The 26,502-nt window shown below is 43.8% G+C and overlaps 1 protein-coding gene across 4 annotated transcripts in view; it reads left to right on the top strand.

The window, feature by feature from the left end:
* Positions 1 to 17,688, top strand: part of lig3 (ligase III, DNA, ATP-dependent) — a 100,164-nt gene extending 82,476 nt beyond the window's left edge. For 2 of the 4 annotated variants that reach the window (XM_072469302.1, XM_072469300.1), the window contains exons 14-21: positions 4,522 to 4,645; positions 6,115 to 6,257; positions 6,388 to 6,462; positions 6,756 to 6,902; positions 7,434 to 7,605; positions 8,772 to 8,860; positions 10,320 to 10,394; positions 15,876 to 17,688. In XM_072469302.1, the coding sequence (XP_072325403.1) occupies positions 4,522 to 4,645; positions 6,115 to 6,257; positions 6,388 to 6,462; positions 6,756 to 6,902; positions 7,434 to 7,605; positions 8,772 to 8,860; positions 10,320 to 10,394; positions 15,876 to 16,118 (1,068 nt within the window). In that variant the 3' untranslated portion in view covers positions 16,119 to 17,688. The remainder of the gene's footprint in view (positions 1 to 4,521; positions 4,646 to 6,114; positions 6,258 to 6,387; positions 6,463 to 6,755; positions 6,903 to 7,433; positions 7,606 to 8,771; positions 8,861 to 10,319; positions 10,395 to 15,875) is intronic. The other 2 variants (XM_072469301.1, XM_072469303.1) reach the window with 2 other exon arrangements.
* Positions 17,689 to 26,502: the final 8,814 nt, after the last annotated feature.

Raw genomic sequence — 26,502 nt, 5'->3', positions numbered from 1 at the left:
CTTCTGCCCCTTCGCCAAATTTTGACCAGTGGAATCACTGCCCCTTTAATCCCATGGGGTTCAGTTTTGTTGACAAGTTTATTATGTGATGCATCATGAAATGTCTTTTGAAAGTCCATAAACGCACCTTCAACTGCACTACCTTCAGCGACACTCAAATCACTTCATCAAAGAAGACAATTGAGTTCATCAGATGTCTTTTTTAAATTCTATGCTGGTTTTCATTTATGAACTCCTGTTTTCCAACTCCCAGTTAATATTGCCTTTGATTATTATTTTTAAAAAGATTCCCCACCATTAATGCAAGGCTGACTGACTTGTAGTTTTGATTTATCCCCCCTTTTTTATTTTGAACATTTTCAATCCTGCAATTTCCTACCCCCTTCTCGAGCAATTTGGGGTGAGTAATGAAAATGCTGGCCTAGCCAGTGACACTCGTGTCCTATGAAAAAGAATTTAAAGAAACCCACACGCGTGGAGAATTGTGAGATTGTGCCCAGAACTTCTGAATTTCCACCCTTACTAACATCAAGCTAGGAAGGTTCTACTTCAAGTATTGATCATGGGGATAATGAAAAAGAAATAGTCTTTCTTTCGTGCTCTAATTCATTGTGACCTACTATCTTCCTCTTAGCCACTCGTTACCTCTTTCTGTATGCTTTTTTCTGTTTATCCTTCTCACTGTTATCCTTTATGTAACTCTTTCCTATTTCTATCTGTCATTCCATGTGTCTGTGCATTTCTCGCAGGTTACTGATAGTCTGTTTCTATATATTTGCTAAATCTCAGTTATATACTGAAATGACAGCTGACCTACACCACAAATGGGATGGCTTAGACTATGTGCAACTTGATGAAATATACGCAAGTAAGGGAGGAATTGGAATGTTGCAGGGAATCTGTGATTGGCAGTTGGCAGGTCTGAATGTGGACACGAGAGCTGAGAGAGAAGAGTTGGCTGAGTGGTTGGGAGGCGTGCAGACAGATAAGGCCTGGTAGATATTAGGAAATCGGAGGACCGGCAGCACACTGGAGATGCAAACTGGAAACAGATCTCTGTTTTACACAGTAATCTTAAAGTCAACAGGACATTTGTATTTTTGATCGTGATTTATTATATGTTTTTCATTACTGGTACCTTTGAGCTAATTGCTCATTCTCATGAATAGAATTTTTGTTCGGAGTGACATTAAAAATAGTGCACTTCAAACAAGTCAAAGATCCGAGACAGATCACAATGTAGTATTGTTTCTGGTAACATTTCGATTTCAAGATGTCAAAGAATCAGTCTTTACTAACAGAAAAAGGAAATTGCATTTCTGGAGTTCCTCGGCATCATCAGATTCTTAAAAGTTGACCAAGTTTTCAAAGATAAATGTTAGAGTCACTAGGAGGACAAGGGCAGCAGATACCTGGGAGCAACACCATCTGGAAGTTCCACTCCAAGTCACTACCATCCTGACTTGGAAATATATCGCTGTTCCTTCACTGTCACTGGGTCAAAGTCCTGGAACTTGTTTCTTGACAGCACTGTGGGTGTACCTGCACCACATCTGGCCGTTCAAGAAGGCAGCTCTCCACCACTTTCCCGAGGGCAATTAGGGACAGGCAATAAATGTTGACTTGGCCAGCGATGCCCACATCCCTTAAATGAATGAAGAAACATTCAACAGAGAAACGGCAAATGTCCTAGGAATCACAAATCGGCAAAGTGGCATGCTGGAAAAATGGGATACAAGGTAATTTGAAGGATATTATTGTGGAAATCTATTGAGACAGTATAATCGCTCAAATTCGGAAACGGCAATTATCGGAAAGTTGTTTTGAGCAGGCCCACATAACACTCCGACTCGCCACTTACCATTTGTGGCACTACAATAAATCATGATGGTCATGGCCTTTGTGTTTATTCTAATAGTTCTGTCTCTACTGTGTACAGGAATAGAACAATAGTCGAGCTCCTAGAAGGAGGAGTAATCGCTACTAAAGATAAGAGTCCCCAACCTTTGGATGTTTGTGAGAAGGCCACAGGAGAGAGACAATATTGATGACAGGAAGAAAAGGCAGCCAATTAGGAATTAAAATTGTGGTTAGGCATTCTAATAATCCAGAAAATTCTGCAATCCTGGCCCCAAGTATTCTGAACTGAGACATTAGTGTGTGTAATTTTACAGCCGGTAGAAACTTTACTCTTTCCAAAACTGAGAAGCAGATGCAAAATATATCTGTGGCATGAAGATTTTGTGGTCACCGACAAGTGAAATCTACTTGTGAAATCCCATAACATGTATCGCTCAAAACATTTACTCATGAAGCCAACTTTGGAGGAAAGAGAATTGATTGCACAATTTTCCTTCCAGTTAATCATTTGCTGTTGATATTTATTTTTCCTACCTCTTTAATTTATTCATATTTTGTCCTCTTTGAGGTAATAATTTCAGGTTTGACATTTTTGAAAAGAGAGACACTTTGGGTATGTGCTATGTAGATCTCACTGCAATCATACTTTAAACTGCAGCTAATGAACAAGAAATCCCATTCTTAGAATCAAGCAGCAGTACATCTGGCCCAAGAGCCAGTGAGAATTCCAAGCGCAATTCCATTCCTCCTGAATAGCCCAAATCTTTGTTTCTTTTCTCCTTAAGTTTACTTGATCATAAATATTCTGTTGCTATTGCCAGATCTTTTAAAGTTCATTGCAGCTTTTCATTTTTCTTGAAGCACCCGCCTCCATCGAGTGTAATACTTTGGCTCTTTGTGATGAACTTGTCATAGATTCCTGATGTCCAGTTCTTATGCAGCCATGTGAACTTAACTCTGACAGTCATACAAAGATTGGTGCCTGACAAGGTCTGTATTTTACTGGGTCTTCCCCCTAAGCAGCAAGCATGGGTTACATTCTCATGACCTGGAAATAACAGACCTAGAAACAACAGAAAAATACCTTTCTAACCTGGAACTGAACGATCGGAAAGTAGTTAAAATGGCAGCCATTGGCTAAGTAGCACCCTCACTGGAGTCAGAAAGTTAGTTCAAGCCCAATCAAAGTGCAACACTGGAGCAGTCTAGATTATCTTTTGGATGAGCATTAAACAGAGACCCACATGGTGGACGGGAAAGATTTTGTCCCACTGTTTGGACGAGTTCTTTCTGGTGGCCTGGCCAAGTTTGTCCCTCAGCCAACAAGCTGAGAAACAGATTATATGGTTGTTATCACATTGCTGTTTGGGACCTTGCTGTGTGCAAACTTTCCTACATTTCAATGTACTTGGTTAGTTGTAGTATGCTTTTGTCATCTTGAGGTCATGAACTGTATTGTACAGATACATGCTTTTCTTTTTAAATACTAATGGTTAGGAAAGCCCAGATGTGAAAGGCTTGAGGATTCCACCACTATCCTAGCTGAGTGTATTACAATCCCGGACCAGACCCCAAAAGTGGCTAGGATACTGAACAGAAACCCTAATACTTTATTTTAATATTGTAAGACTGTGAGGAAAGGATACCTCACTCCAGGAGTGATTTCACGCAAAATAGGGATATGGTATATTAGAACAAACTTTATTACTAACACAGTATTAAAATATCTTTCACATCACATGAGAAAATAGCTTGCAATTACCCCTCAAACAATGCTAAACAGCACAGTGACATAATGACCCTTAACTGCTATCATTGCTTCCCCTCAAACAACAGAACCATCTCCGATCCTAATCCACTTGTAAATGCAGCAAGCACTCTGGAATACTTGCTGTACTGAGATGTCGCGAAATTCCACTTTGGGGAAAAAAATTAATCTTTTGAAACTGATTTAAAGAAAGAGACCTGTCCCTGTCAGAACAATGGAGGATCTCCAGCTGAAATCTTCAGAAACTGCCTTCATAACCTGACTTCCTGCACCCAACTGACTGAACTGTATGGAAAGAAACTGCTAGTCTGTCTACAGACAGATCTTTAACTGAACTATATCAAGAGCAAATGCTTGACTTCTGTTTATACCCCAATCTAAAACCTAAACTGAAACCTTAATATCTGACCGCTTTAGCCCATAGCTCCTCCCATTAACTACACCATCTTGCTAACTAAACACAATGTATCTGATTAACTATTCCACAAGGAACTCTCTTAATATAAATAAAAATCCATTCGCCCAAACTTTTACGATGCTTTAATTGCACCCCTGGCTCCCAAAAACCCTAGTTGTCTTGCAAACCAGGATTTAAAAAAAAAAAAAACACTACAGCAGCAGTCGTGTACACACTAACCGGCTGTTAACCCTTACTGCACCAAATACATATACACCAATATATCTAAAATCTCTGTATTCATCACAAATGACCATTTGCTACAACACTGTAGGTACACCTAACATGCGGGTATAATTTCATACTTGAAAAGTATTGAATAAAGTTGATGTAATAAAGTTAGTTTTGGAAATGTTACCTTTTGAAATGTTTTTACTTTTATTGTTGCTATTGTACATATGTTCTGATTGTTACTGAAATTGTTTTCAATGTGTAGAGTCTGTATGAGCCAGGAAAACGGCATTGGCTGAAAGTAAAGAAGGACTATCTCAATGAAGGTGCGATGGCTGATACAGCGGACCTTGTTGTGCTGGGAGCGTTTTACGGGCAAGGGAATAAAGGTAATGGTGACATGCTGCTTTATAGATTTCGGTCCTGGGTCAGTAAACTACAGTTAGATTGTCCACAGTCCAAAAACTACCTTAACTACTTTCAACTAAAGACTTAATGGATGCACAGTAAGTAGAGAATTGGTGTGGGGAGGAATTTATGCAGTAAGGGAAGACTTGATGAGGGAACCACAGTATTTAAAAAAAATAAATTTACAGAACCCAATTTATTTTTTCCGATCAAGGGGCAATTTACTATGGCCAATTCACCTACTCAGCACATCTTTTGGGTTGTGGGGATGAAACACACGCAAACATGGGGAGAATGTGCAAACTCCACACGGACAGTGACCCAGAGCCGGGATCGAACGTGGGACCTCGGTGCCATGAGGCAGCAATGCTAACCACTGTGCCACCATACTGCCCAGTTGCTATGTTATCAATGTGAAATTGTATATGTTCACACCTTCCCAGCAGAGTCACTCAGTAGTAACCGTAGATTCATAGATGTTTACCGCACAGGCGAGACCATTTGCACCACTGTGTCCACATCGGCCAACAAAGATCTGACCACACTAATACCATTTCTCAGCGCTTGGCCCATAGCCCTGGAAGTTATGTCAGTGCAAGTAAATACCGAAACAATAGAATACTTCAAATGTTACAAGTGTTTCTGACTCAACCACCCTTTCAGCAGTGATTTCCAGACTCTCACCATCCTCTAAATGAAAAAGTCTCCCCTCAACTGCCCTCTTAGCCTTCTACCTCGTTCTTAAATCTATGTTCCCTGGTTATTGACTCCTCTGTTAATAGAAAAAGTGCCTTCCGATCCACCACCTTATTTATGGCCCTCATAATTTTATACACCTCTATCAGGTCCCCACTCATCCTTCGCTGCTCCAAGGAAAACAGCCCGTCTAATCTTTTGGCATAGCTTTAAACCCTCCAGTCCAGGCAGCATCTTGGTAAATCTCCTCTGCATCCTGTCCAGTGCATTCACACCCATCTTATAATGTGACCAGAACTGAACGCAGTAATCCAGTTGTGACCTAACCAGCGATTAGTTGACTTGTATTTGCTGCCCCTGCCCTGATTCAGAAATACTGGAACCAATTTTAACACCCTCACAATTGCTCTGTTCGAGACCTGAAATCTCAGCAGAGGTCAGAAATCAGAAATTCTGTTGTCGTTCTCTCCTCCTCCTTTTCTCTCTCTCTCTCTCTCTCTCTCTCTCTCTCTCTCTCTCTCTCTTCCCCCCCCCCCCCCCCCTTTAAAAATTATGTCCCGCCTTATACAAGTCCTCTCTGGTGTATGAGTCAGTGGAGTTAATAGAAATGAATATAGGAACATGGGACTTACAATACGATCATGTTTGTTGTGGTCTCGTTTCCACTTTCCTGTGCCCCCCACCTAACAAAAATCAATCTAAATTCACCTTGAATACATTTAGTGAATGTGATTCGTCATTGGACTGGTTTCAGGTGGGATGATGTCCATTTTCTTGATGGGCTGCTATGATCCTGATTCTTCCCGATGGTGCACAGTGACTAAGTGTGGAGGTGGCCATGATGATGCCACACTGGCACGATTACAGAATGAACTGGATATGGTAAAAATAAGCAAGGTACTGTGATATTTCCAATAATTCATTGTTCTTGCTGTACATTAACAGAATTATTTAAACTTTTATGAAATCCGAAAATTAAATTTGGTCATTGATTATAGCCATTTCAATAAATGTTTGTTTGGTGCAGGATCCAAGCAAAGTGCCAGGTTGGCTAAATGTCAGTAAGAACTACACACCCGACTTTATTGTCAGAGATCCACAGGTAAGTTTGCAAACTGTTTCTACAGTGGATATTGCCATTAAGGCCTCCCTGCATGACTGATGTCTTGAGTGTTGGATGAAATATCCTGTTTCTTTTTGTCACTTGTCACATCTAAGTAGCCATGGTTTTTGAAATTTCACTTGTTTTTGCATGAAAATGTTCTGTGTCTTCTGAGCTTAATTTGGGAGAAATCTCTACAAATTCCTCTCTCGCACGAGTTTCTCAAGACTGGCGTTTATTTCTGATATTTAATGTTTCAATGCACAGCAATGGCTGCTTTTTCTTTATTGCAGAACGCACCAGTGTGGGAAATCACGGGAGCTGAGTTCTCGAAGTCGGAAGCCCACTCTGCAGATGGCATCTCAATTCGGTTCCCGCGGTGCACACGGATTCGTGATGACAAAGACTGGCAAACGGCAACCAATCTCCCTCAGCTCAAGGTAAATGGCATTTCAGATTGTACGGCATCATGATGCTGTGATTTAGCAAGGAACTAGGGATACATGTGAAAATCAATTAACTTAGGATATTGCAGATGTAATATTGTGCTGGAATGTCCAGGTTGTTAAAACATTTAAAAGAAAATGTCTGGCAGGAGTCAAGGGTTGGAATGTGATGTTGTCAACCTACCTTCTTCACCCATCTATGGGTGCTTGGGGGAGACTATGCAGTCGCTGGGGATGAGGGGTGGGGGGGAATGAGTGAGTGTTTAGAACTTTGACGTTTGTCCACAGCATTAGAAATCTAATGCCATGTATTATCTTGTGAGTCATGCTATACCAGCTGGATGTTAATCACGTTAGTTGGACTCAAATGACCTGTTCCAACTGATTCATGCCATTACTGTCTACTTATAAATCAGTGAATTTTAATTGCACACTTTTTGTTCTGCCTTTTATTTAAAGCACTGGTTTTTTTTTAAGAATCGCCCTTTGCTTTCACTGATCTTTTCAATAAACTGGATCTTGCAGGAATTGTACAGGGTTTCGAAAGAGAAGACCGATATTATTTTGACTTCTGGGAAAGATGATGATGAGTGGCCCTCGGGTGGTCCTGGGAACACAGAAGCGACATCAAAACTGGCATCACGAGGTTCAAAAGCCCCTTCAAAATCACCTGGAAAGAAAAGTAAGGGCCAAGAAGGTGAGAAAGTGTATCCTTGCTCAGTAAGCTACATTTCTGGTATGTGATGTTGTGGTGGGTTAGACTTTGGGGTGGGAGTTTGAATCCAGTCTAGAACAGGATGGAAGAAAGAGACTCTGGTTATATAGCGCCTCTCATGACTTCAGGGCATCCCAAAGCGATTTATAGCCATTGACGACTGTCACAGGAGTGTCCCTTTAAGAAATGTTTTTGTCTTATCACATGGCTTCAGTCATGTCATTGTGTGGGTGGAGCTGAGCTGTGGCTCTGAGTTTTACTTTCGCTCAGAGTTAGAACTGCTTTAGTACAGCACAGGTTGAAAGAAGGTTTTTTTTCTCCCTCTATCTGCATCTTAAAAGCTGTTTCCAGACTGCTTGATAACTGGAAAAGAAATAACTTTTCTGGAAAGAATTCGAACCTGCTGTTTTCGGAAGGAAACAAGAAGTATCCAAACCAGGTCTTGAGTGCTGTGCGCAGGGCCACACCTTTGATAAGGGTTTTCTGGTTTATGGGATCTTGTTATTAAATTGGAACAGCTAAAGGGGGAATGTATTAAGGGTTATACATAGAGTATTTATGTGAGTAGTTGATAAAAATGCTTACTCTGTGTGTTTATAAAAATGTTAACTAAATTCGTAGAATAAACTTTGTTTTTGATTAAAAGTGCTTAAGGCCTCTGTTGAATAACACCTGAAAGGCAGGCCCTTGTGCTCTTCGTAACCAAAATAAATAACAGTTGTAGGGCGGGAGCCGTGCTGCTGGCCGGCGGGGCTATCACAAGGGCTGGGGGAACTGGTGGGGGGTAGCCAGCGGGGCACTATCTGGCAGGTCGGGTCCGCGCATGGCAAGCGTCATGTTTTACGGCGCAATCACTGCAGGCCTTTGCCGTGCGCATACGCGGCCACGGACCCGGCCATTTCCTGCTGTTTATATAGTGGGAGTTTTACGCAGCGTGGCTGCTAGCCGGTCGCACGATCTATGAGGGGGCGGCACTGATTTTTTTCAAGTAAACCCCCACAGTTCCTCCGCACTTAGGCTCAGAAACGGAGAATCCAGCCCCCCATCTATAACAGACGGAACATTTTACTAACCACACAGACTCCACCCGTCCCAGTCAAAAATCTTTCTTTTAAAATGTCTTGTCTATCTGTTTGAAACCATTTTAGCTAAAAAACTGCCACCTGAAACTTCAGATTCATTAACAGGAAAAGGGATGAAGAGGAAGTTACCAGCAATTGAACAGAATGGAAAGAAGGTGAAACTCATTTCTTCAATAAAATATTTGTTCCTGTGTATTGTGTTAGTGATTGCATTTTATAGTCTGCCCTGTGGTGCTTAGACAGGACTGGAGTTGGTGCCTGAGATGCCACTTGTAGTTGTGCTGTCATTCAGGAGGTCTGATGGGAGATCATGAGCTTTTCAATAGGGAGAAAAGGCCACAGACTTTGTTGGGCAGTGTTGGCCCAAGTGTTTTCTCTGAGGGCATACACTGATCCAGCTGTAACAATATACATTTTGAAGATTTACATACAGGTGATATTCCCGTTTTCTCCTCATTCTGTATAGAGTTAGTTAATCTCGTGGCACCATTAAGGGCTCTGTGAGCTCAGCGTCACTTTGTTTGGGGAGAGGTGAGTAGTTAGTCAGGATTCCTAAATCCAATCATAGAATCCCATTTGGCCCATCATAACCGACCCTCCGAAAAAGAACTCAGGCCCACAGCCTGCCCTATCCCCGTAACCCCGCCTCCTAACCTTTTGGATCCCAAGGGGAAATTTAGCGTGGCCAAACAACCCAGCCTACACATCTTTGGCCTGTGAGAGGGACCCGGAGGAAACCCATGCAGACATGGGAAGAACATAAAAACACCACACAGACCGTCACCCGAGGTCGAAATTGAATCCGGGTCCCTGAAGTGAGGCAGCAGTGCTAACCACTGAGTCACCGTGCCTCCCCAATGTGGTGGGTGTGTGTGTTGGATTTAGATGATAAGATCTGGCTTGGCTGGGATGCCAGCATCACAATCGCAGAGCCAAATATGTGTCAAGACTGAGCAAGGTAGACACTGGAAACTGGCTGGTGCATATGAAACCATATCACAGCAACGAGCCCCAGAGGAGAGGAGAAAATTGGAAAGGAAGATCCAATAATGCTGCCTTTTGGGTGGATTTTGAGCTTGGTGAGGTTCTTTAGTTGGCAGATGTTTTTAAGTTGAGAAACCAAGATTGGAAATCTAGAATACAGTAAGACAGAGCAGAACTGAAAGTCGTGCTAAGACTTAGGAAGAGTGTTGTAAGAAAGAAAGAATGTAAGGAGTTTGCTCCGCTTTCAGATCCTGAGAAAGAATACGTTAGATTAAGACATAATAATAATAATGATCTTTATTGTCATAAGTAGGCTTCCATTAACACTGCAATGAAGTTACTGTGAAAATCCCCTAGTCGCCACACTCAGGCACCTGTTCGGGTACACTGAGGGAGAATTCAGAATGTCCAATTCACCTAACCAAGCAGGTCTTTCGGGACTTATGGGACAAAACCGGAGCACCCGGAGAAAATCCACGCAGATATGCAGACTCTGCGCCGACAGTGACCCAAGCCAGGAATTGAACCTGGGTCCCTGGTGATGCAAAGCAGCAGTGCTAACCACTGTGCTACCATGCTGCCCATATTTGTGCCTGTTTAACTGGACCTCTGTTTTATTTTCCACAACAGATCAAATCATCTGGGGTCAAAAAGAGTAATGGCTCTTTGCTTTCCAGTCCAACTCTGCCTTCTTCTCCTAACCAGGTACTCTGCTGTTTTTAAGGAAGAGGTCCTGCTCGGAATTTGCAATATTCATTGTGCTGCCTTTTATTTTGCAATCCTTGCACTGTGGGCTCCAACAGTGCTTTGCATCCACTTTCCTTCGCACGTCTTTTAACATTTTGGAAGGATTTGATAGGAAGGATTTCTGCTGGTGGAGGAGTCGAGGACAAGGGGACATGATTTTAGAATCGGAGTTAGGCAGGAGAGAACTTGCGAAATGCTTATGCAAGGGGTGATAGAAGGGGGGAATTCTCTTCCATGAAAAGCAATAGATAATGTTCAATTAATAATTTTAAATTATTGATCAATTAGCTTTTTGTTGCAAGCCCAGGTTAAAAGGATTTGGAACCAATTAACCGATTTAGCATGCTTTCATTGACTGCCTGAACAAGCTCGATGCACCTTCTTGCTTTTCCTATGCTGCTTTAAGATCGATGGGGCTGACCACAAGTCTCGGGGGTTGATTCTCCCAAAAAATGACTAAGTGTCATTTTGGGCAGGAAAACTGGCGAGAACCCCACAGGCTATTCGGGAGCGATTCCCATCACACTCCACCCACACTTAGTCATTTTTCTGGAACTTGGTGAGATTCTCACTGAATTCTCCCACACGTAGAAATTTTTCTGGAGTGGGAAACTAATGACCGGCTCCTCGGAGATCGGGGCACCCTTTAAAAAGGGTGGCCTGATCTCAGTTAAGTGAGGGTCCCCACTTTCTTTCCCCCCCATCTCGCAGACATGGGCAACACCCCAACCCTTGACTCCGGAGGGGCAAATAAATGTCCTCATCAAACCCCCCTCCCCCAAATCAACCCACGCCAGCTCAGGGTATTGCCCCTCCCTCCCAAGTGGGAGTGATATACCCACTCTGGGATTGCCGAGGGCCCCTCTCCCCTTAAGGCCTCTCTCACCTTTCATGGCCATGACTCCTTGGGCCCGACCAGTGGCAGTGCCAACCCGGTGCTGCCAAGGGGTAGTGCTAGGATGCCAATGGATACTGTCAAGAGGTGGGACCTGAGAGGAATCATGGCCATGAAAGATACCATGCATACTAACCGACCATCCATTGGCCTCTTGAACCCTTTCACGTGGCCATCATGTCTGGAGATCAGGACTGATTTCGCACCAGCCTCATGCCTCATCGATTGGGGGTGGTGAATCCCAGAAGTCAGGAGACCCCAGCCTCAAACGGGCTGAGCGTATTTAAATGATTTTAAAGACATATTTAAACATCCAAGTCTTGTTCATGCCCAGCAAAGACATGAACCAAATTGCGTCCAGTGCGGCAGGCCGGGAGCATCGTGCTTCATTCAGCATCTAGCACAAACCCAGTTTAAGGGGGCTGTCCCGTTATTCTCCGGGAATAGCGGGAGGTTCACCTGGCACAGCGGGGCAATAGAATCGCATCCCAGGTTTGCTGCTGCTCCTGGCTCCGAACTTCTGATCAGCCATACAACATTGTAAATGTTTTTTTTTCATATAACGTCTCCGTATTCTCCCTGAAGATTCTGACTCTCTCTCACTGTTCTACAGCCACTGGCAATGTTCAAGTCACCTTTCTTCATGTCAACCTAGATGATAAATGTTGGTGGGTTATTCAACATAAAGGATATCTCACATTCTCTGTCCAGCAGCGGGCACTTGATAGTTGTCAGATGTGGGAACCTCCGACGCGGGGGGGGGTTTGCACTGTGTCGCAGTGATTAGCACTCGAGCCTCACGCCGCTAAGGACCTGGGTTCGACCCCGCCCGTGTGAACATTGCACATTCTCCCTGTGTTTGTGTGGGTCTCATCCTACAACCCAAAGATGTGCAGGGTAGGTGGATTCACCATGCTAAATTGCCCCTTAATTGGAAAAAACGAATTGGGTACTTTTTAAGTTGAAAAAAAAATCTTGCTCATTAAGGCATTAAGATAAAAAGTCTCTACTCGGCCGTTTACCATAAACGGTATTGTATAACTTTTCCTTGAGTATTTCTTTGAGCCCTGCATTGTTCAAGTCAAACCAGAGTTGTGATTCAATTCACTAAGATATTGCTGTGTCCTGCACTTTCACTGCTAGGCTTTGATCATAGCGTGTCATGGTAGTTATGTGGCAATAACCATTTGGGGAACTTGCATTTTAATTCCTCATCCGTTGGGTTTCTAAAAATCACTGAGTGCTCGGATGTTCCGTTATATATCTTTTGTTGAGCTGTGCAGATGAAGCCTTGCAAAAACAGCTTGATTGCCTCATGTGCACAGCACACAGATGTTTTCTTGATGTTGCAACAGGCATGCCTAATGTGCTGTCCTATTTGTGTTATATGTAAAAGGATCTTTGCTCTAGCAAGGTTTCCCAGCAAGCTTATTTTTCCTCTGAAATTTATGCTCTGTTTCTTGTGCTGTAGAACTGAGGGAAGGTATCAAGTTTCTCTGAGTGAATTAGCTACAATGCATCTTGAAGTATTACCTAATACATTTAATTAACTGTTAACCATCCTGTAGAAACCCACAACTTATAAGAAGAGATTTGAACTTCTAGTTGATAGCTTGTTAAAAAGAAATCTGAAGTACCCAAGGCTCTTTTTTCCAATTAAGGGGCAATTTAGCGCGGCCAATCCACCTATGATGCATACCTTTGGGTTGTGGGGGTGAGACCCAGGCAAACAAGGGGAGAATGTGCAAACTCCACATGGACAGTGATCCGGGACCAGGATCAAGCCTGGGTCCTCAGCGCTGTGAGACATCAGTGCTAACCACTGCACCACCGTGCTGCTGTCTTCCAGTTGATAGCTGAAAGAATGACGCAAGATATCACATTTTAAAACTTTTACTGTACCAAATGATTTAAAAGCTCCCTATTGGCGAAACATGATTTTCTTTTTGAAGACAGCTTATACTTTAAACTACAAAAAGGAACCTTCCCCTTGTACACTTATCACACATTGCACTCTCCATAGAAGTATAATCCTTGTAACAAAAAGTCCATAGTTGTTCCCAACTCCTAGTGGCTTCCCATATCCCCGTTTCATCAATTATTAACTTCAAGTGACCATCTCCAGGTGTTTCCCTAGTGTTTCGGAGAGTTTCATCAATCCACCACCCGCCTGCTCTTCCTCAGGCCATGCCGGAATGAATCTAGAATTTGTGGAGGGCGGTAGATGCTTCTCTTAAACTAGAGACGTTTCTCTTCCGCAATTGGCTGTGGTCGCTCACGACGCCTCTCTTGACGACACAGAACTGCCGTCGGTCTGCAATAATCACAATGTATGAGGCCTGTGTTTTCTCAGCTGGCGTATAGAAACTTAACTAACTTGAAATTCTAGGTAACCTAAAATGCAGACATTTAGTTGAAGTGATGGATTTATGCATGTATCAAACACACAAAACATTGGAATACTATTAATACAAATTTAGCAGGGCGGCACTGTTTTGCAGTGGTTAGCACTGCTGCTTTACAGCACCAAGGACCCGGGTTTGATCCCAGCCCCGGGTCACTGGCCATATGGAGTTTGCACATTCTCCCCATGTTTCCATGGGAAGAATGTCACCCCCACAGCCCAAAGATGTGCAGGGTAGGTGCATTGGCCACGCTAAATTGCCCCTTAATTGGAAAAATTAAAAAACTAATAATTCAAACTTGGCAGAAACCTCTGTCTTTTAGCAGTTTAAAAGTGTCTCATCTCTCCAGTGTTCATAACACTGAATTTAGCCTAGTTTTTTTAATATACTGTGAACCATAGTAAGTTGATAGTGTGGAGAGAATATGTATATGAATGTTTGCTTTTATGATTATATAAATGTATTTTATTCTGTTCTTTTGTTCAGCTAGTTATTGAACATGCTTTAACATTACTGGTCAGGAAACAATGGAGCCTCACGTTGCTCACTGTCATTCAAGTGCTGGTTAAATGCAAAACTAAGGAGCTGGGGGATATTAAAATGCTGAATAAGATGCAGACCTTGCTTAAAGCCTTGGATTGACGTAAAGAAACATTTAAGCCACTTGCAGCACCAAAGAAGGCCATTCGGCCCTTTGAGTCTAAACCAGCTCTCTGTGCAGCAATCCAGTCACTACCATTCTTTAACTCTATCCTTACTTGTTTATTTCATCCAATTTCCATTTGAAATCGTCACTGTCTCCACTTCCACCATTCTCATGTGCAGCGGGCCCCAGGTCATTAACAATCGCTGTGTTTAAATTAAATTCTTCCTCACATTCTCCCTGCATCTCTTGTCCAAACTTGGCTTAACCTTTACATCTCTATGAAATCTCCCCTCCAATCTTCTTTGCTTCAAGAAGACCAGCTCCACCTTCTCCAACCTAATCTTTTGTAGCTAAAATTCCCCATTCCTGGAAACATTCTGGTAAATATCCTCTGCACATCCTTCCTAAAGTGTGGTGACCAGAACTGGGTGCAATACTCCAGTTGTGCCCTGACCAGGACGTTGCAAAAGTTCAGTATAATTTCCCTGCTCAGTGCCTCCACTTATGAAGCCAAAGATCTCATATTCTTTGTGTTCCATTCCTGTTGGGGACCGTTAACGTTTAGAGAAATCCGAACACTCTGTGATTCACAATGTCACAAGATTTCTCATTTTTAACAGGATGTAAAAAGAAGTGAGCAAAGCAAGCAATATTAACTTAACGCCACAGTTTATAAAGACATGTTATAAATTAGCCTGAAAAATGACCATTTGCCACAAGTTTCCCTTTTCTCTCCTTGGCTATTTATTATCCAACTTCACACTGAACCTCCTATTCCATAAGATAACCAGCATTTTAGGTGGTACTTTGTTTTAAAAAAAATAAATTTAGAGTAGCCAATTATTTTTCTTTTCCAATTAAGGGGCAATTTAGCGTGGCCAATCCACCATCTGGTCATCACATCTTTGGGTTGTGGGGGTGAAACCCACACAGACATGGGGAGAATGTGCAAACTCCACACGGATAGTGACCCAGGGCCGGGATTCAAACCCGGGTCCTTAGCGTTGCAGTCCCAGTGTTAACCACTGCGCCACATGCTGCCCATGGGTGGTACTTTGTTGATATGGATTTTAAGAAAGTGTTTGACAACATCCATTTCATTCTCTTTGCCAACTTTCTCTGTTACTTAATTGAAGAAGTCAGCTAGATTAGTCCAAAACCATACTGGCTCCCCTTAATTAACTCACACCTCTCCAAGTGCCTGTGTTTTTTACCCCCATGGTTATGTTTTTCAAACCTTACCCACCATTGACATCAAACTAACTGTCCTGTAATTACCAGGACTATCCTTCAACCCGGCCTTGTATAAAGGTGTCATATTTGCCACTCTCCAATTCCCTGGAAAGTCCCAGGTAGTAATTCCTGGTCTGAAGTTGAGCTGGATGCTAACTTTTTAAATTGATGGTAGACATCTGAAACTAGGGCAGGACTGGCTCAAAGGCTTCTAAAAAATGTGAGACCTCCCGTATTTACAAAATATCATCTTTCCTCAGACCCTGCTGAACATATTTACAGGAGTAAAACTTTATTTGCCTGCATCAGTGCAAGACTTCAGCAGACTCCGGCGGTATTTCATTGCATACGACGGAGACTTGGTTACAGAATATGAACTGGCGACAGCAACACATGTGATTGGTGACCTGAAAAGTAATACATGTGCCAAATGTGTCTCTGCGAATTGGATTTGGGAGTGCATCAAGAAAAGGAAGCTGGTTCCATCATACGGATTGATTTGAATCTCCAGCCCAACGGCGCAAAGCAAAAGGGTGAAGATCTCTAATTTGAGGTTTAGGTACTTTTTTTCCAAGAAATTTTAGACTTGTAATCAAGACTTTGTCATGGGGAATGAACGATATTGGCACATTGGAATTCTGTGCTTGGTATCATGTATACACTTGTAGACTTGCCTGGTAGGAAGACTGAAGCAAGGAGGTCCTGCAATTGTCTCCACTTTCTCTAACACTCCCTTTTTTTGTGACACGTGTTGATGACTGCTACTGTGGTGCTGTACTTCTCTGTATTCGAGGCCATGGGAATGTGCAATCCACAGTTCTTATGGGGATACTACCTTACACAACAAAGTATGAAGCAAATTGATTCGTGTTTAATTTGGAGTCGCCAAGACTTCCGACAACTAACAGAAACACTATTATTTTGGTTGAATTCTACGTACTCCTAAAGTACGGCAATTTGGAATGACTTTTGAAAATACAAATACATTTGTATATAACCTGACCTTTTGATTCTTGAGCTTAAATTAAATAATAAAGCATGGAACAAGGTTTACTTGGAAGACCAGGATTCAGGTAAAACTTTTCAGAAGATATTTTTTCCTCTTTCTGACCTGATGGTCCAGTGGATAACTTGGTGTGGTTCTTAGGTGTATAGTTTGATCTTTGATGGTCACAGTCAAGCTACAATTGGGGTTACTATAGATGGTCTCAACGTTACTTGACCTTGGACATTCCTCCACCAGATCGCTCTCCCCTGTGGGTGGTATGTATGGATTTAGTTGTGATGTCTTATCTGCCACACCAATGAAGTAGCATCTAAACACCTGGAGAATGGTCACTAGAACAAGACACTGTGGAACCATACCGTGGTGTGAGTTGGTGCCTGTGACGGACAAAAGGGCAAAATAGAGAGGGGTAATTAATTTCTCCACCTACTCTTTCCCAACCCAAGAACAGATTATGCACTACCAGTTGTTTCAATTGGGCAGACAGGGCTTTGTTTGTTGTTGGGTTCCTGCAGTCATACTCAGTGATTGCATAATCCACCGGGGATCTCTTTCAATCACTATGGACAGATTGCTTTAACCTGCTCTTCTCTTCAATTAAGGTAATTTCTTCCCCATCTCGCAGCTTGACAAAATCCCCAGTGAAGCTTAATTTGCAATAATGTAAATAAGGGTTTGGGGGGAGGGAGGGAAAGAGAAATCATTTGTAGTTTTGCCCAAAATCTTCCAAATTTGTTCTCATCTGACAAAGGTTTCCCTGCAAGAGTGCATCTAATTGGAGCGACTTGTGTGTCCCAATGGTGACATTTGTGTTTACTGACTAACTTTGACAAATGCAAAATGTGTTTTGTTTTATACTCTTCAGACTTTGTGATTTTTTTTTAACCAGTTTCTGGGTTGTTCTGAGGATCAGTATGTTGTGAGCAATTGGTGCTGCCATATCAGTAAATAGCCTACTTTTAATAAAAACCGACTAACTTGCCACCTCTGTTAGTTTAATAATGTTGTGGAGTTTATTAACGTGGGTGAGGAAGCAAGATAGTAACAAAAATAAATTTGACACGTGACTTCTGCTCTGTCAACTGCTGATTTTGTTCTTCGTCACCTAAACAAGCTTGTCTCCTTCAAGGAACTCTGTTTTTGCTCTTTAGGGGTAAAGCAGCAGAATGGGGGGAATATTAGGGTGGGTGGAGGGGGCAGCATGTGGGTGATGTAGTGAAAGAAACGAGGGGAGTTGCGGTGGGACGTGGGTGATGTAATGAAGGAAGAAGGGAACAAAGGTGAGGAATATGGAGTAAAGTGGAGAGGAAGGTGAACAGAGAAGGGAGAAAAAGGGTGAGGGCAGGGCAGAGGAAAAACATGGGAAAGGAACAAGAGGAGAGAGTGGAGTGCAAAAGGATAGAATGATCAAACACAAGGGACAACAGGCAGGATGGGGACAGTATGATGGGTCTAGGGATGATACGTGATAACGGTGATGTGCTGAGAATAGTGGAGACCAGAGCACATTAGATAAGGGAAGGGAATGAGGGCAATGCAAACATCATATCTAATGACTGAGCAACAACACAAGATCAGAACTGGTTAATAAAAAACATTTTATGCTGGTTTGTGATGTTTATCTAGTTTGGAGGGGGCGGGGAGAATGAGAGAAAACTAGAATCTGTCAGAGACACGAGGATGGGAAAGTGACGTGTTCAGACATTTGAAAGGGAGAGAGACAAGATCATAAACAAAGGAAGGATTTTCCCTTGTTCGCTACCTGTTATGAATGCGAGACACCCCAAAGGGCTTCACAGCCAATAAAGCACTTCTGGGGTTGGGTGAGTTGAAATTTTCATTATTAAAGAAGGTTTTGAGATGTTACGGCATGGAGCAAATGGACTTTAGGTGCCAATCAATCCAACCTCATTGTATGGTAACACAAGCTGAAGGAGTAACTGCCATGTTTCTATTTCCCATGTTCTGCTGAAACACAGTGGTTATGTTACTGGAATAGTGCCGTATCTAGTTGTGAATGGTGATGGACCATTAAACAACTGACAGGAAAATGAACTTCCGTGAAATCCCCACCCTTGAAGGCAGATTTCAGCGCGAGAAAGAAAAACGATGGTTGAAGTGTTTGCAACCATCTTCAGTCAAAGTGCACAACTTGATGATCTATGTGATCAGCCATAACCACAAATTTAATCATCTTCTAGTTTCACTCCTATCTCCCCTCATGCCCTCTCAAAGCTCATCTTGCCAATGAGACCCACCTCTTGTTCTCGAGGCTCTAGTCATACTAAACTGCTGAACACCCAATTTCCCTTTCCTGGCCCCGATGTTAACTGATAATAGTAACGGTGCTCTCTCCTCTGCTACTGTTACATCTCCTTCAAATCAGCTATCAAGAGCCCTCTCCTCAAAAAACAACCCTTAACCAAACTGCCCATGTAAACCACCATTCCATCTCCAACTTCCTGCAAGTCTTCGAAGGTATTGTCACCTCCCAAATTGGTGGCCATCTTTCATTTGTTATGAACTCCTGGTCAGCTGTCAACAGTGGCTAAAATACTGGACCAGAACCATAACGTTTTGAACTTTTACGGCGCTGCAAAAAGATCGATTCGTTCTAGGAGTAATAACATAAGAAATAGGGCGTGGTTATTTTATAAACAAATTTTATTGAAACAAAAGAAAAAACAATATTTAAACTTTTAAACCCAACGATAACAGATTGCATGTAGTTTCTTAACCTAACACCTGAATTCTCATTAATCAGCACTTCAAATGAACATACAGCTTCCATTCCACTTGTACAGACAGGCAAAAGTAATACTTGCATTTACAAAGCAATTTTTCTGCGGTTCGTGAAGTTCCATAATCTCTCTCTCTGGCTTTTCAAAGCCTTTTCCTCACCTGTTCAAACAGGATTTGTTCTCTCTGAGCTCCGCCCAACCCCTCAAACAAAGGTTCTCACTTGGGGTGCCCAGACTTGGACACATTATCATTATCTTGGCTGCTTGATTTCCCACTCCAGTTTATACAAATGAACAGAGCCATGCTATTGATGTGCAACCGATCTCCTATTTATTCACAAAAGAGGGCATCAGACTCTCTAATAAGCTGGTCAAAGAAGAGTGTCCTGGATGACAGTGGATTTCAAGTTAATCACCCTGGCTGAACAGGGGCATGCTGTGTATTCTCACTAATGGGTTTCAGTCTGAAATGAGGCCATATAACTCAAGCTGGTGTGAGTGTATCCCTCTGACTCTGTGCTTTCAGTTTTTTCCTCAGTCTGTTTAACTCCTAAAGTGCCTCCTACATCTTGAAACCCATTTCTGGACCCAAATTCCTAATATCCCTCACGTAACACTTTTATATCTGCATGTGATATCTACAGTCAGGTTTCCACCCCTGTCACAGTACTGAAGTAGCTCTTGTCAAAGTTACAAGTGACACCCTTGTAAACGGACAAAAGTGAACTATCCCCCCTTGTTCTTTGTCGATTTGTCTGCAGCCAATTCTGTCATAGAATCAGAGACCTTTACAGAACAGAAAGAGGCCCTTTGACCTATCGTGTCTGCACCGGCCATCAAGCACCTATCTAAATCCCATTTTCCATCACTTGATCCATAGTCTAGTATGCTATGGTGTTTCAAGTGCTCGTCTAAATAGTGTTGAAATGTTGTGAGTTTCTTCTCTCTACCACCCTTTCAGGCAGTGAATTCCTGATTCCCACCACCCTTTGAGTGAAAACTGTTTCCCTCACATTTCCTCTAAATCTCCTGCCCATTACCTTAAATCTATACCCCCTAATTATTGACTCCTCTAAGAGGAAAGGTTTCTTCCTATCCACCCTATGGGTCCCTCATAAATTTATACACCTCAATCAGGCCCTCCCTCATCCTTCTTTAAAACAATCTCAGCCGAACCAGCCTCTCTCCATAGCTCCAGCGCATCCACTGTTATCCGGGTGGGTGGGATTGTTCTCATCTGCTTCCATTCTCACGTTATACCCAGGGAATCACCTGCATGTCTTCTCTTTGTGCTATCTCTGGTATCTGCTAAAGGTCTACCCTTGGTCCCTTTCATCGACATGCTGCCTCTTGGCTACATCATCATTTGAAACATCTCAATTTCCACGCAGCTCCACCTCGCCACTGGATTTCTCCGCCCCTCAACTGTTTCTAAATTCTCAGACTGCATATCCGATATCCAATATTCCTCCAATTAAATATTAGGAAGATAGGTGAATTATATGAGCTTGGTGGAGATGGTCAGGCAGACCTGCAGAAGTGGGACAGCCTCCCACTATCGCTGGCGGTTCAAGTTCAGTTGATTAGAATGAATATAGTGCATAGATTTCTATTTCTGTTCCAGTGTCTCCCAGTATCTCTGCCCAGATCACATTTTCAAGGGGTAGACTAGCTTATTACAGGATTTATCTGGGCGGCCAGGGTCCCCAGTATTCGCAGGGAAGTGCTTCAGAGGGAGAGACGGGCAGGAGGCCTCGCGCTGCCAAATTTGTTAAAATAATTTGGGCCGGCTAACGCGGAGAAGGTGTTGGGGTGGTCCGGGGACCCTCTGGGTAAAGATGGAATCGGAGTCAGTTAGGGAGACGAACTTGGGAGCGTTGGTAATGGCGCCACTGCCTGTGTTGCCGATAAAATATTCAACAAATCCTCTCGTGGTGGCCTCACTAAACATTTGGAGGAAGCTTCACCGACATTTTGAATTGGGGGCGGTCTCGCAGCTGGGTCCCATCTGTGCCAATCACTTATTCGAACCGGCAATGCTGGACGACACATTTAGTGCTTGATAGGAGAGAGGGCTGGAGAAGGTGCGGGATCTATTTTTGGAGGGGCAGTTTGCTAGCTTGGGGGAGTTAAAGGAGAAAAATGGGCTTTCGGATGTGAAGGATTTGGGTCCCTTCAGGGGCAGAGCTGGGTTAAGCAGTTTTTTCCGGCCTTTCTGGTGGTTCAGCTGTCTACATTGATAGAGTGGATTTTTTTCCTGCGCAGGATTGGTGGAGTGTAGTACGTCCGGGATGTACCAACATATAGCGGGGGAGGAGTTGAGTTTGGTCGAGGGGATGAAGGCAAATGGATGGAGGAGTTGGGGTTGATACTAGAGGAAGGGATGTGGTGTGAGGTGTTGATGAGGGTGAATGCAACATCTCTTGCGTAAGGCTGAGCCTCATTGAGTTCAAGGTAGCTTTGCGAGCTCCTCACTAAAGTGAGGATGAGCTGCTTTTTTGAAGATAGGTGCAAGTGTTGTTCAAGGGGGCTGCACATCAGACGCACATGTTTTTGTCCAGGCTGGTGGAATTTTAGGGGTCCTTTTTTGACACTCATATCGGCGATCCTGAATGTGGAGGTGGAACCCTGCCCACTCGTGGCGATTCTTGGGGTCTCCGACATGCCGGAGCTGTGCACGAGAGCTGGAGCGGAATTCCTGGCCTTTTTTTCGTTGGTGGCTTGGAGGTGTTTCTTATTGGGCAGGTGAATGGCGGTGCGCCAAAGGCGTTCGGCGTGACTGGTTGATTTGATGGAGTTTGCGTGCCTCGAGAAGGGCAAATACACCTTGAGAGGGTCGATTGAGGGGTTTTATCGAAGATGGCGCCCATTGATGGTGTATTTCAGAAAATTAGCCACTGCTAGAGTTTAAGGGGGAGGGGTTTTTCAGGAGGGCGGGGGGGGGAGATGGGCGTCTTTGTGAAACGTGTTTGCTGATGGAATCTTTTTAAAGAATGTTTGTTATGGTTCATGTCTTTTATATTCTTTTGTATGAAATGTTAAAAATTTAAGAAAAATCATCTCCCAAAAACATTAGGATGATAGAAGCCACTTTTTTCAGTCCAGTCCACTCCATTTCTGCCGACTCTGCCCCTCTCCCTGTCAGCTGTCTGTCCACAATCTGTGTTCTGTTTGAGTCTGAAATAATAATAATCCTTATTGTCACAAGTAGGCTTACCTAAACACTACAATGAAGTTACTGTGGAAAGCCCCCAGTCACCACATTCTGACGCCTGTTCGGATCGCAAGTGCACATCTCAATGCTTCCTTCTCACTGAGGGACAATTCAGAATGTCCAAATTACCTAACAAGCGCGTCTTTCGGGACTTATAGGAATAATAATAATCTTTTATTGTCACAAGTGTGAAGTTACTGTGAAAAGCCCCTAGTCACCACATTCCGGCGCCTGTTCGGGTAAGCAAACCGGAGCAGCTGGAGGAAACCCACGCAGACATTGGGAGAACATGTAGACTCCGCACAAACAGTGACACAAGTCGGGAATCGAACCTGGGTCCCTGGAGCTGTGAAGCAATAGTGCTACCCACTGTGCTATCGTGCTGCCCTACTATATATTCGCATCATCACTAAGATCGTCTAGTTCCTCCTCATGTAACATTGCCCTTGCCTCAGCTTATCTGTCATTGAAACCTGCATCCTTGCTTTTTTTAGCTCTCGATTTGACTATTTCAACACTGTAGACTGTTCTCCCTAGTTCTACTTGCCACAAAACCTGAAACAAGAACAGAGGATGCTTGAAAAACTCAGCAGGTCTGGCAGCATCTATAAGAGAGGAAGCAAAGTTAGCATTTTGAGTCCTTTGGCTCTTCATCAGAAATAAAGGGAAGGAGAATTAGTGAGATCTATAAGAGATTGCAACAAAAAGAAGCAACTTTTAAGGATATAAGACAGACGGTCTGGTGGTGGGGAGCAGTTTGTATTGAGACAAAACATGTATGTAATGTTTAACAAAAGGGGTCGACGATAAGAACGGTCACAATCTAAAGCTGACCGATATTAGTTCCCAGTTTAGCATCAATTTTTAAAATTTCAATTTTTCAAAATGTCTATGCGTTTCTCCCCATTTCTGTAATCGTGTCCAGTATTACAGCACCCTCCAGTCACGACGACCCCCTGGATGCCCCTTCCCCATGAATTCTGGCCTTTTGGGCATTCCCCATTTCACTTGCTCTTATATTGGCAGTGTGCCTCCAACTGTCGAGGCCCCAAGATTGGGAAATATGTTCCTAAATCTCTTTCCTCCTTTACAATGCTCCTTAGAATCTACAAATTTTGTGCATTTGTCCTAATATCTCCTTGGCAGCAGAGTGTAGCATATACAAGATGCACTGCAGCGACTTGCTACAGCACCTTCCATATCCATGACCAATACCACCTAAGAAACACGTGTGAGCATCCCCGATTGCAAGTTCTTCTGTGTCACACACTATCCTTATTGGGAAATATATCGCCATTCCTTCATCATCACTGCCAGAATCCTGGAACTCCCCAATTGGTGTACCCACACTTCACAACTTGCAGTGGTTCAAGAAGGTGGATCACCACCACCTTCTCATGTGTAATTAGAATGGACAATAAATGCTGGTCTTGCCAGTGATGTTCACGTCCCTGATTGATTTTTAAAAAATGAAAACCTCCCCATAGTGTCTTCTGCAACTGTTAACTTGTAGAAGTCATAGAATCATACAGCACAGCAAGGCCCATCGTGTCTGCGCCGGTCAAAAACAACCACCTAACCGTTCTAATCCCATTTTCCAGCAGTTGGTCCATACCCTTGAGATCTCAATGCTTCTTAAATGTTATGAGGGTCTCTGCCTCCACCACCCCTTCAGGCAGCAAATTTCAAAGTCCCACCACCACCTGGGTAAAAATGTTTTTCCTCACATCCCCTCTAAACCTCCTGCTCCTTACCTTAAATGTATGCCTCCTGGTCATTGACCCATCCACCGAGGAAAAAGTTTGTTCCTGTCCACTCTTATCTATGCTCCTCATAATTCTATACATCTCAATCATGCCCCACCTCAGTTTCCTCTGCTCCAAGGAAAACAACCCAAGTCTAACCAATCTCTTTTCATCGAGATTACCATCACCCTCTGCTTCCTGTCATTCAGCCAATCCTGGATCCAATTTGCCCAATTTCCTTGGACCTCATGGGCTTTTACCTTCACTATCAGTCTCCCATGTGGGACCTTACCAAAGGCTTTGCTGAAGTCCAAGTAGACTATGTCAAATGCATTTCCTTCATCGACACACATGGGGCCGGATTCTCCGATTTGGAGGCAATGCCCCCATCGGTGTAGGAGCGGGGGCCAGGAAAACTGGCGCAAAAGGCCACCGATTCCCTGTTTTGCTCGGGGCTAGCAGGAAGGCAGTGTAGAGCATCCCGGCTCTTGCTGCCGATACGGCCCGGAGAATTGCCGGGTCCGTGGCTGCGCATGCGCGCGGCGGTGGCCTGCAGCGGCTGTGCCATGCTACCTGGCGGACGCAGCCCGCGGATCTGGCCTGCAAAATAGTGCCCCCCTTTCAGATGGCTCGCATGCCCCGAACAACCCCACCACAGTGGATATGTCGGCCCTGCCCACGGATCGGCCTTCCCCCGACTGGCGCCGCTGGACTAAGTCCGCAGCTGCCACGCCGAGTTCCCAATGGGTGAGACTTTACACGTCCAAACTCGGGGGGGGGGGGGGGGGGGGGGAGGGGGGAGGGCTCAGGCAATTGCCTGAGGCCGTGGAGACGTGGTGGGTACGCCGCTTTGGCGGGAGGCAGCATCACGGAAATGGCGCCGCCCTGATTCTGTCGGGAATTTGGATTCTCCGGCCTGTCGCCGAATGCGATTTTGGCGTCGGCGACCGGAGAATCCAGGCCCTGGTTACCTGTTCGAAATACACCAAGTTGGTCAGACATGACCTCCCATAACAAAACCATGACTCCTCTCAATTAATCCCTGCCTCTCCAAATGCAGATTAATTCAACTCTCAGAATTGCTTCCAAAAATTTCCCCACCACTGAGGTCAGACTGACTGGCCTGTAATTTCCTGGTTTATCCCTTCCTCCCTTCTTGAATAATGGTACCTCATTGGCTTTCCTCCAGTGCTCCGGCACCTCCTGTGGCCAGAGGGGAATTGAAAATGATTGGCAACATGCCTACTATTTCCTCCCTTGCCTTACTCAGCAGCTTGGGATACATTTTTTTCAGTAATCTTTTATTAGTGTCACAAGTAGGCTTGCATTAACACTGCAATGAAGTTATTGTGAAAATCCCCTAGTCACCACACTCCAGCGCCTGTTTGGGAGAATTCAGCACTGAGGGAGAATTCAGAATGTCCAATTCACCTAACAAGCATGTTTTTCAGGACATGAAAACCCACAGAGGAAACCCACGCAGAAACGGGGAGACCGTGCAGCCGGGTCCCTGGCGCTGTGAAACAATCGTGCTAATCACTGTGCTAGCTTGCCACCCATTCATGTGGCCATGGAGATTTGACTCCCTTTAAGCTTGCCAGGCCACTCAGAATTTCCTCTCTGGCGATGTTAATCTCTTTAATTTTACAGTCCATCGCCCTGGTTTCTATACCCACATTGTCCCTCTCACAAGTGAACACTGACACAAAGTATTCATTTAGAACCCTACCTACATCCTCTGGCTCCATCCACAAATTACCACTGTGGTCTTTAATGGACCCTACACTTTCCCTAGTTATCCTTTACCCTTAATGTACCTGTAAAAACAGTGGTTAGCACTGCTGCCTCAGGGCAACATGGTGGTGCAGTGGTTAGCACTGCTGCTTTGGCGCTGAGGACCAGGGTTCGATCCCGGCCCCAGGTGACGGTCCGTTGTTTGCACATTCTCCCCATGTTTGCGTGGGTCTTACCCCCCACAACACAAAGATGTGCAGGGTAGGTGGATTGGCCATGCTAATTTGGCCCTTAATTGGAGAAAATAAAATAATTGGGTACTCTAAATGGTGCCTCACAGCACCAGGGACCCAGGTTCAATTCCGACCTCAGGTAACTGTCTTTGTGGAGTATGCACGTTCTCCACACATACCCATGTCTGAGTGGGTATCCCTTGGTTTCCCCGGT

Source organism: Scyliorhinus torazame, chromosome 12 (genome assembly GCF_047496885.1).
Source record: "Scyliorhinus torazame isolate Kashiwa2021f chromosome 12, sScyTor2.1, whole genome shotgun sequence".
Classification (NCBI taxonomy): domain Eukaryota; kingdom Metazoa; phylum Chordata; class Chondrichthyes; order Carcharhiniformes; family Scyliorhinidae; genus Scyliorhinus; species Scyliorhinus torazame.
Note: the sequence above shows the minus strand (reverse complement) of the source record. Positions and strands in the feature narration are given on the sequence as shown.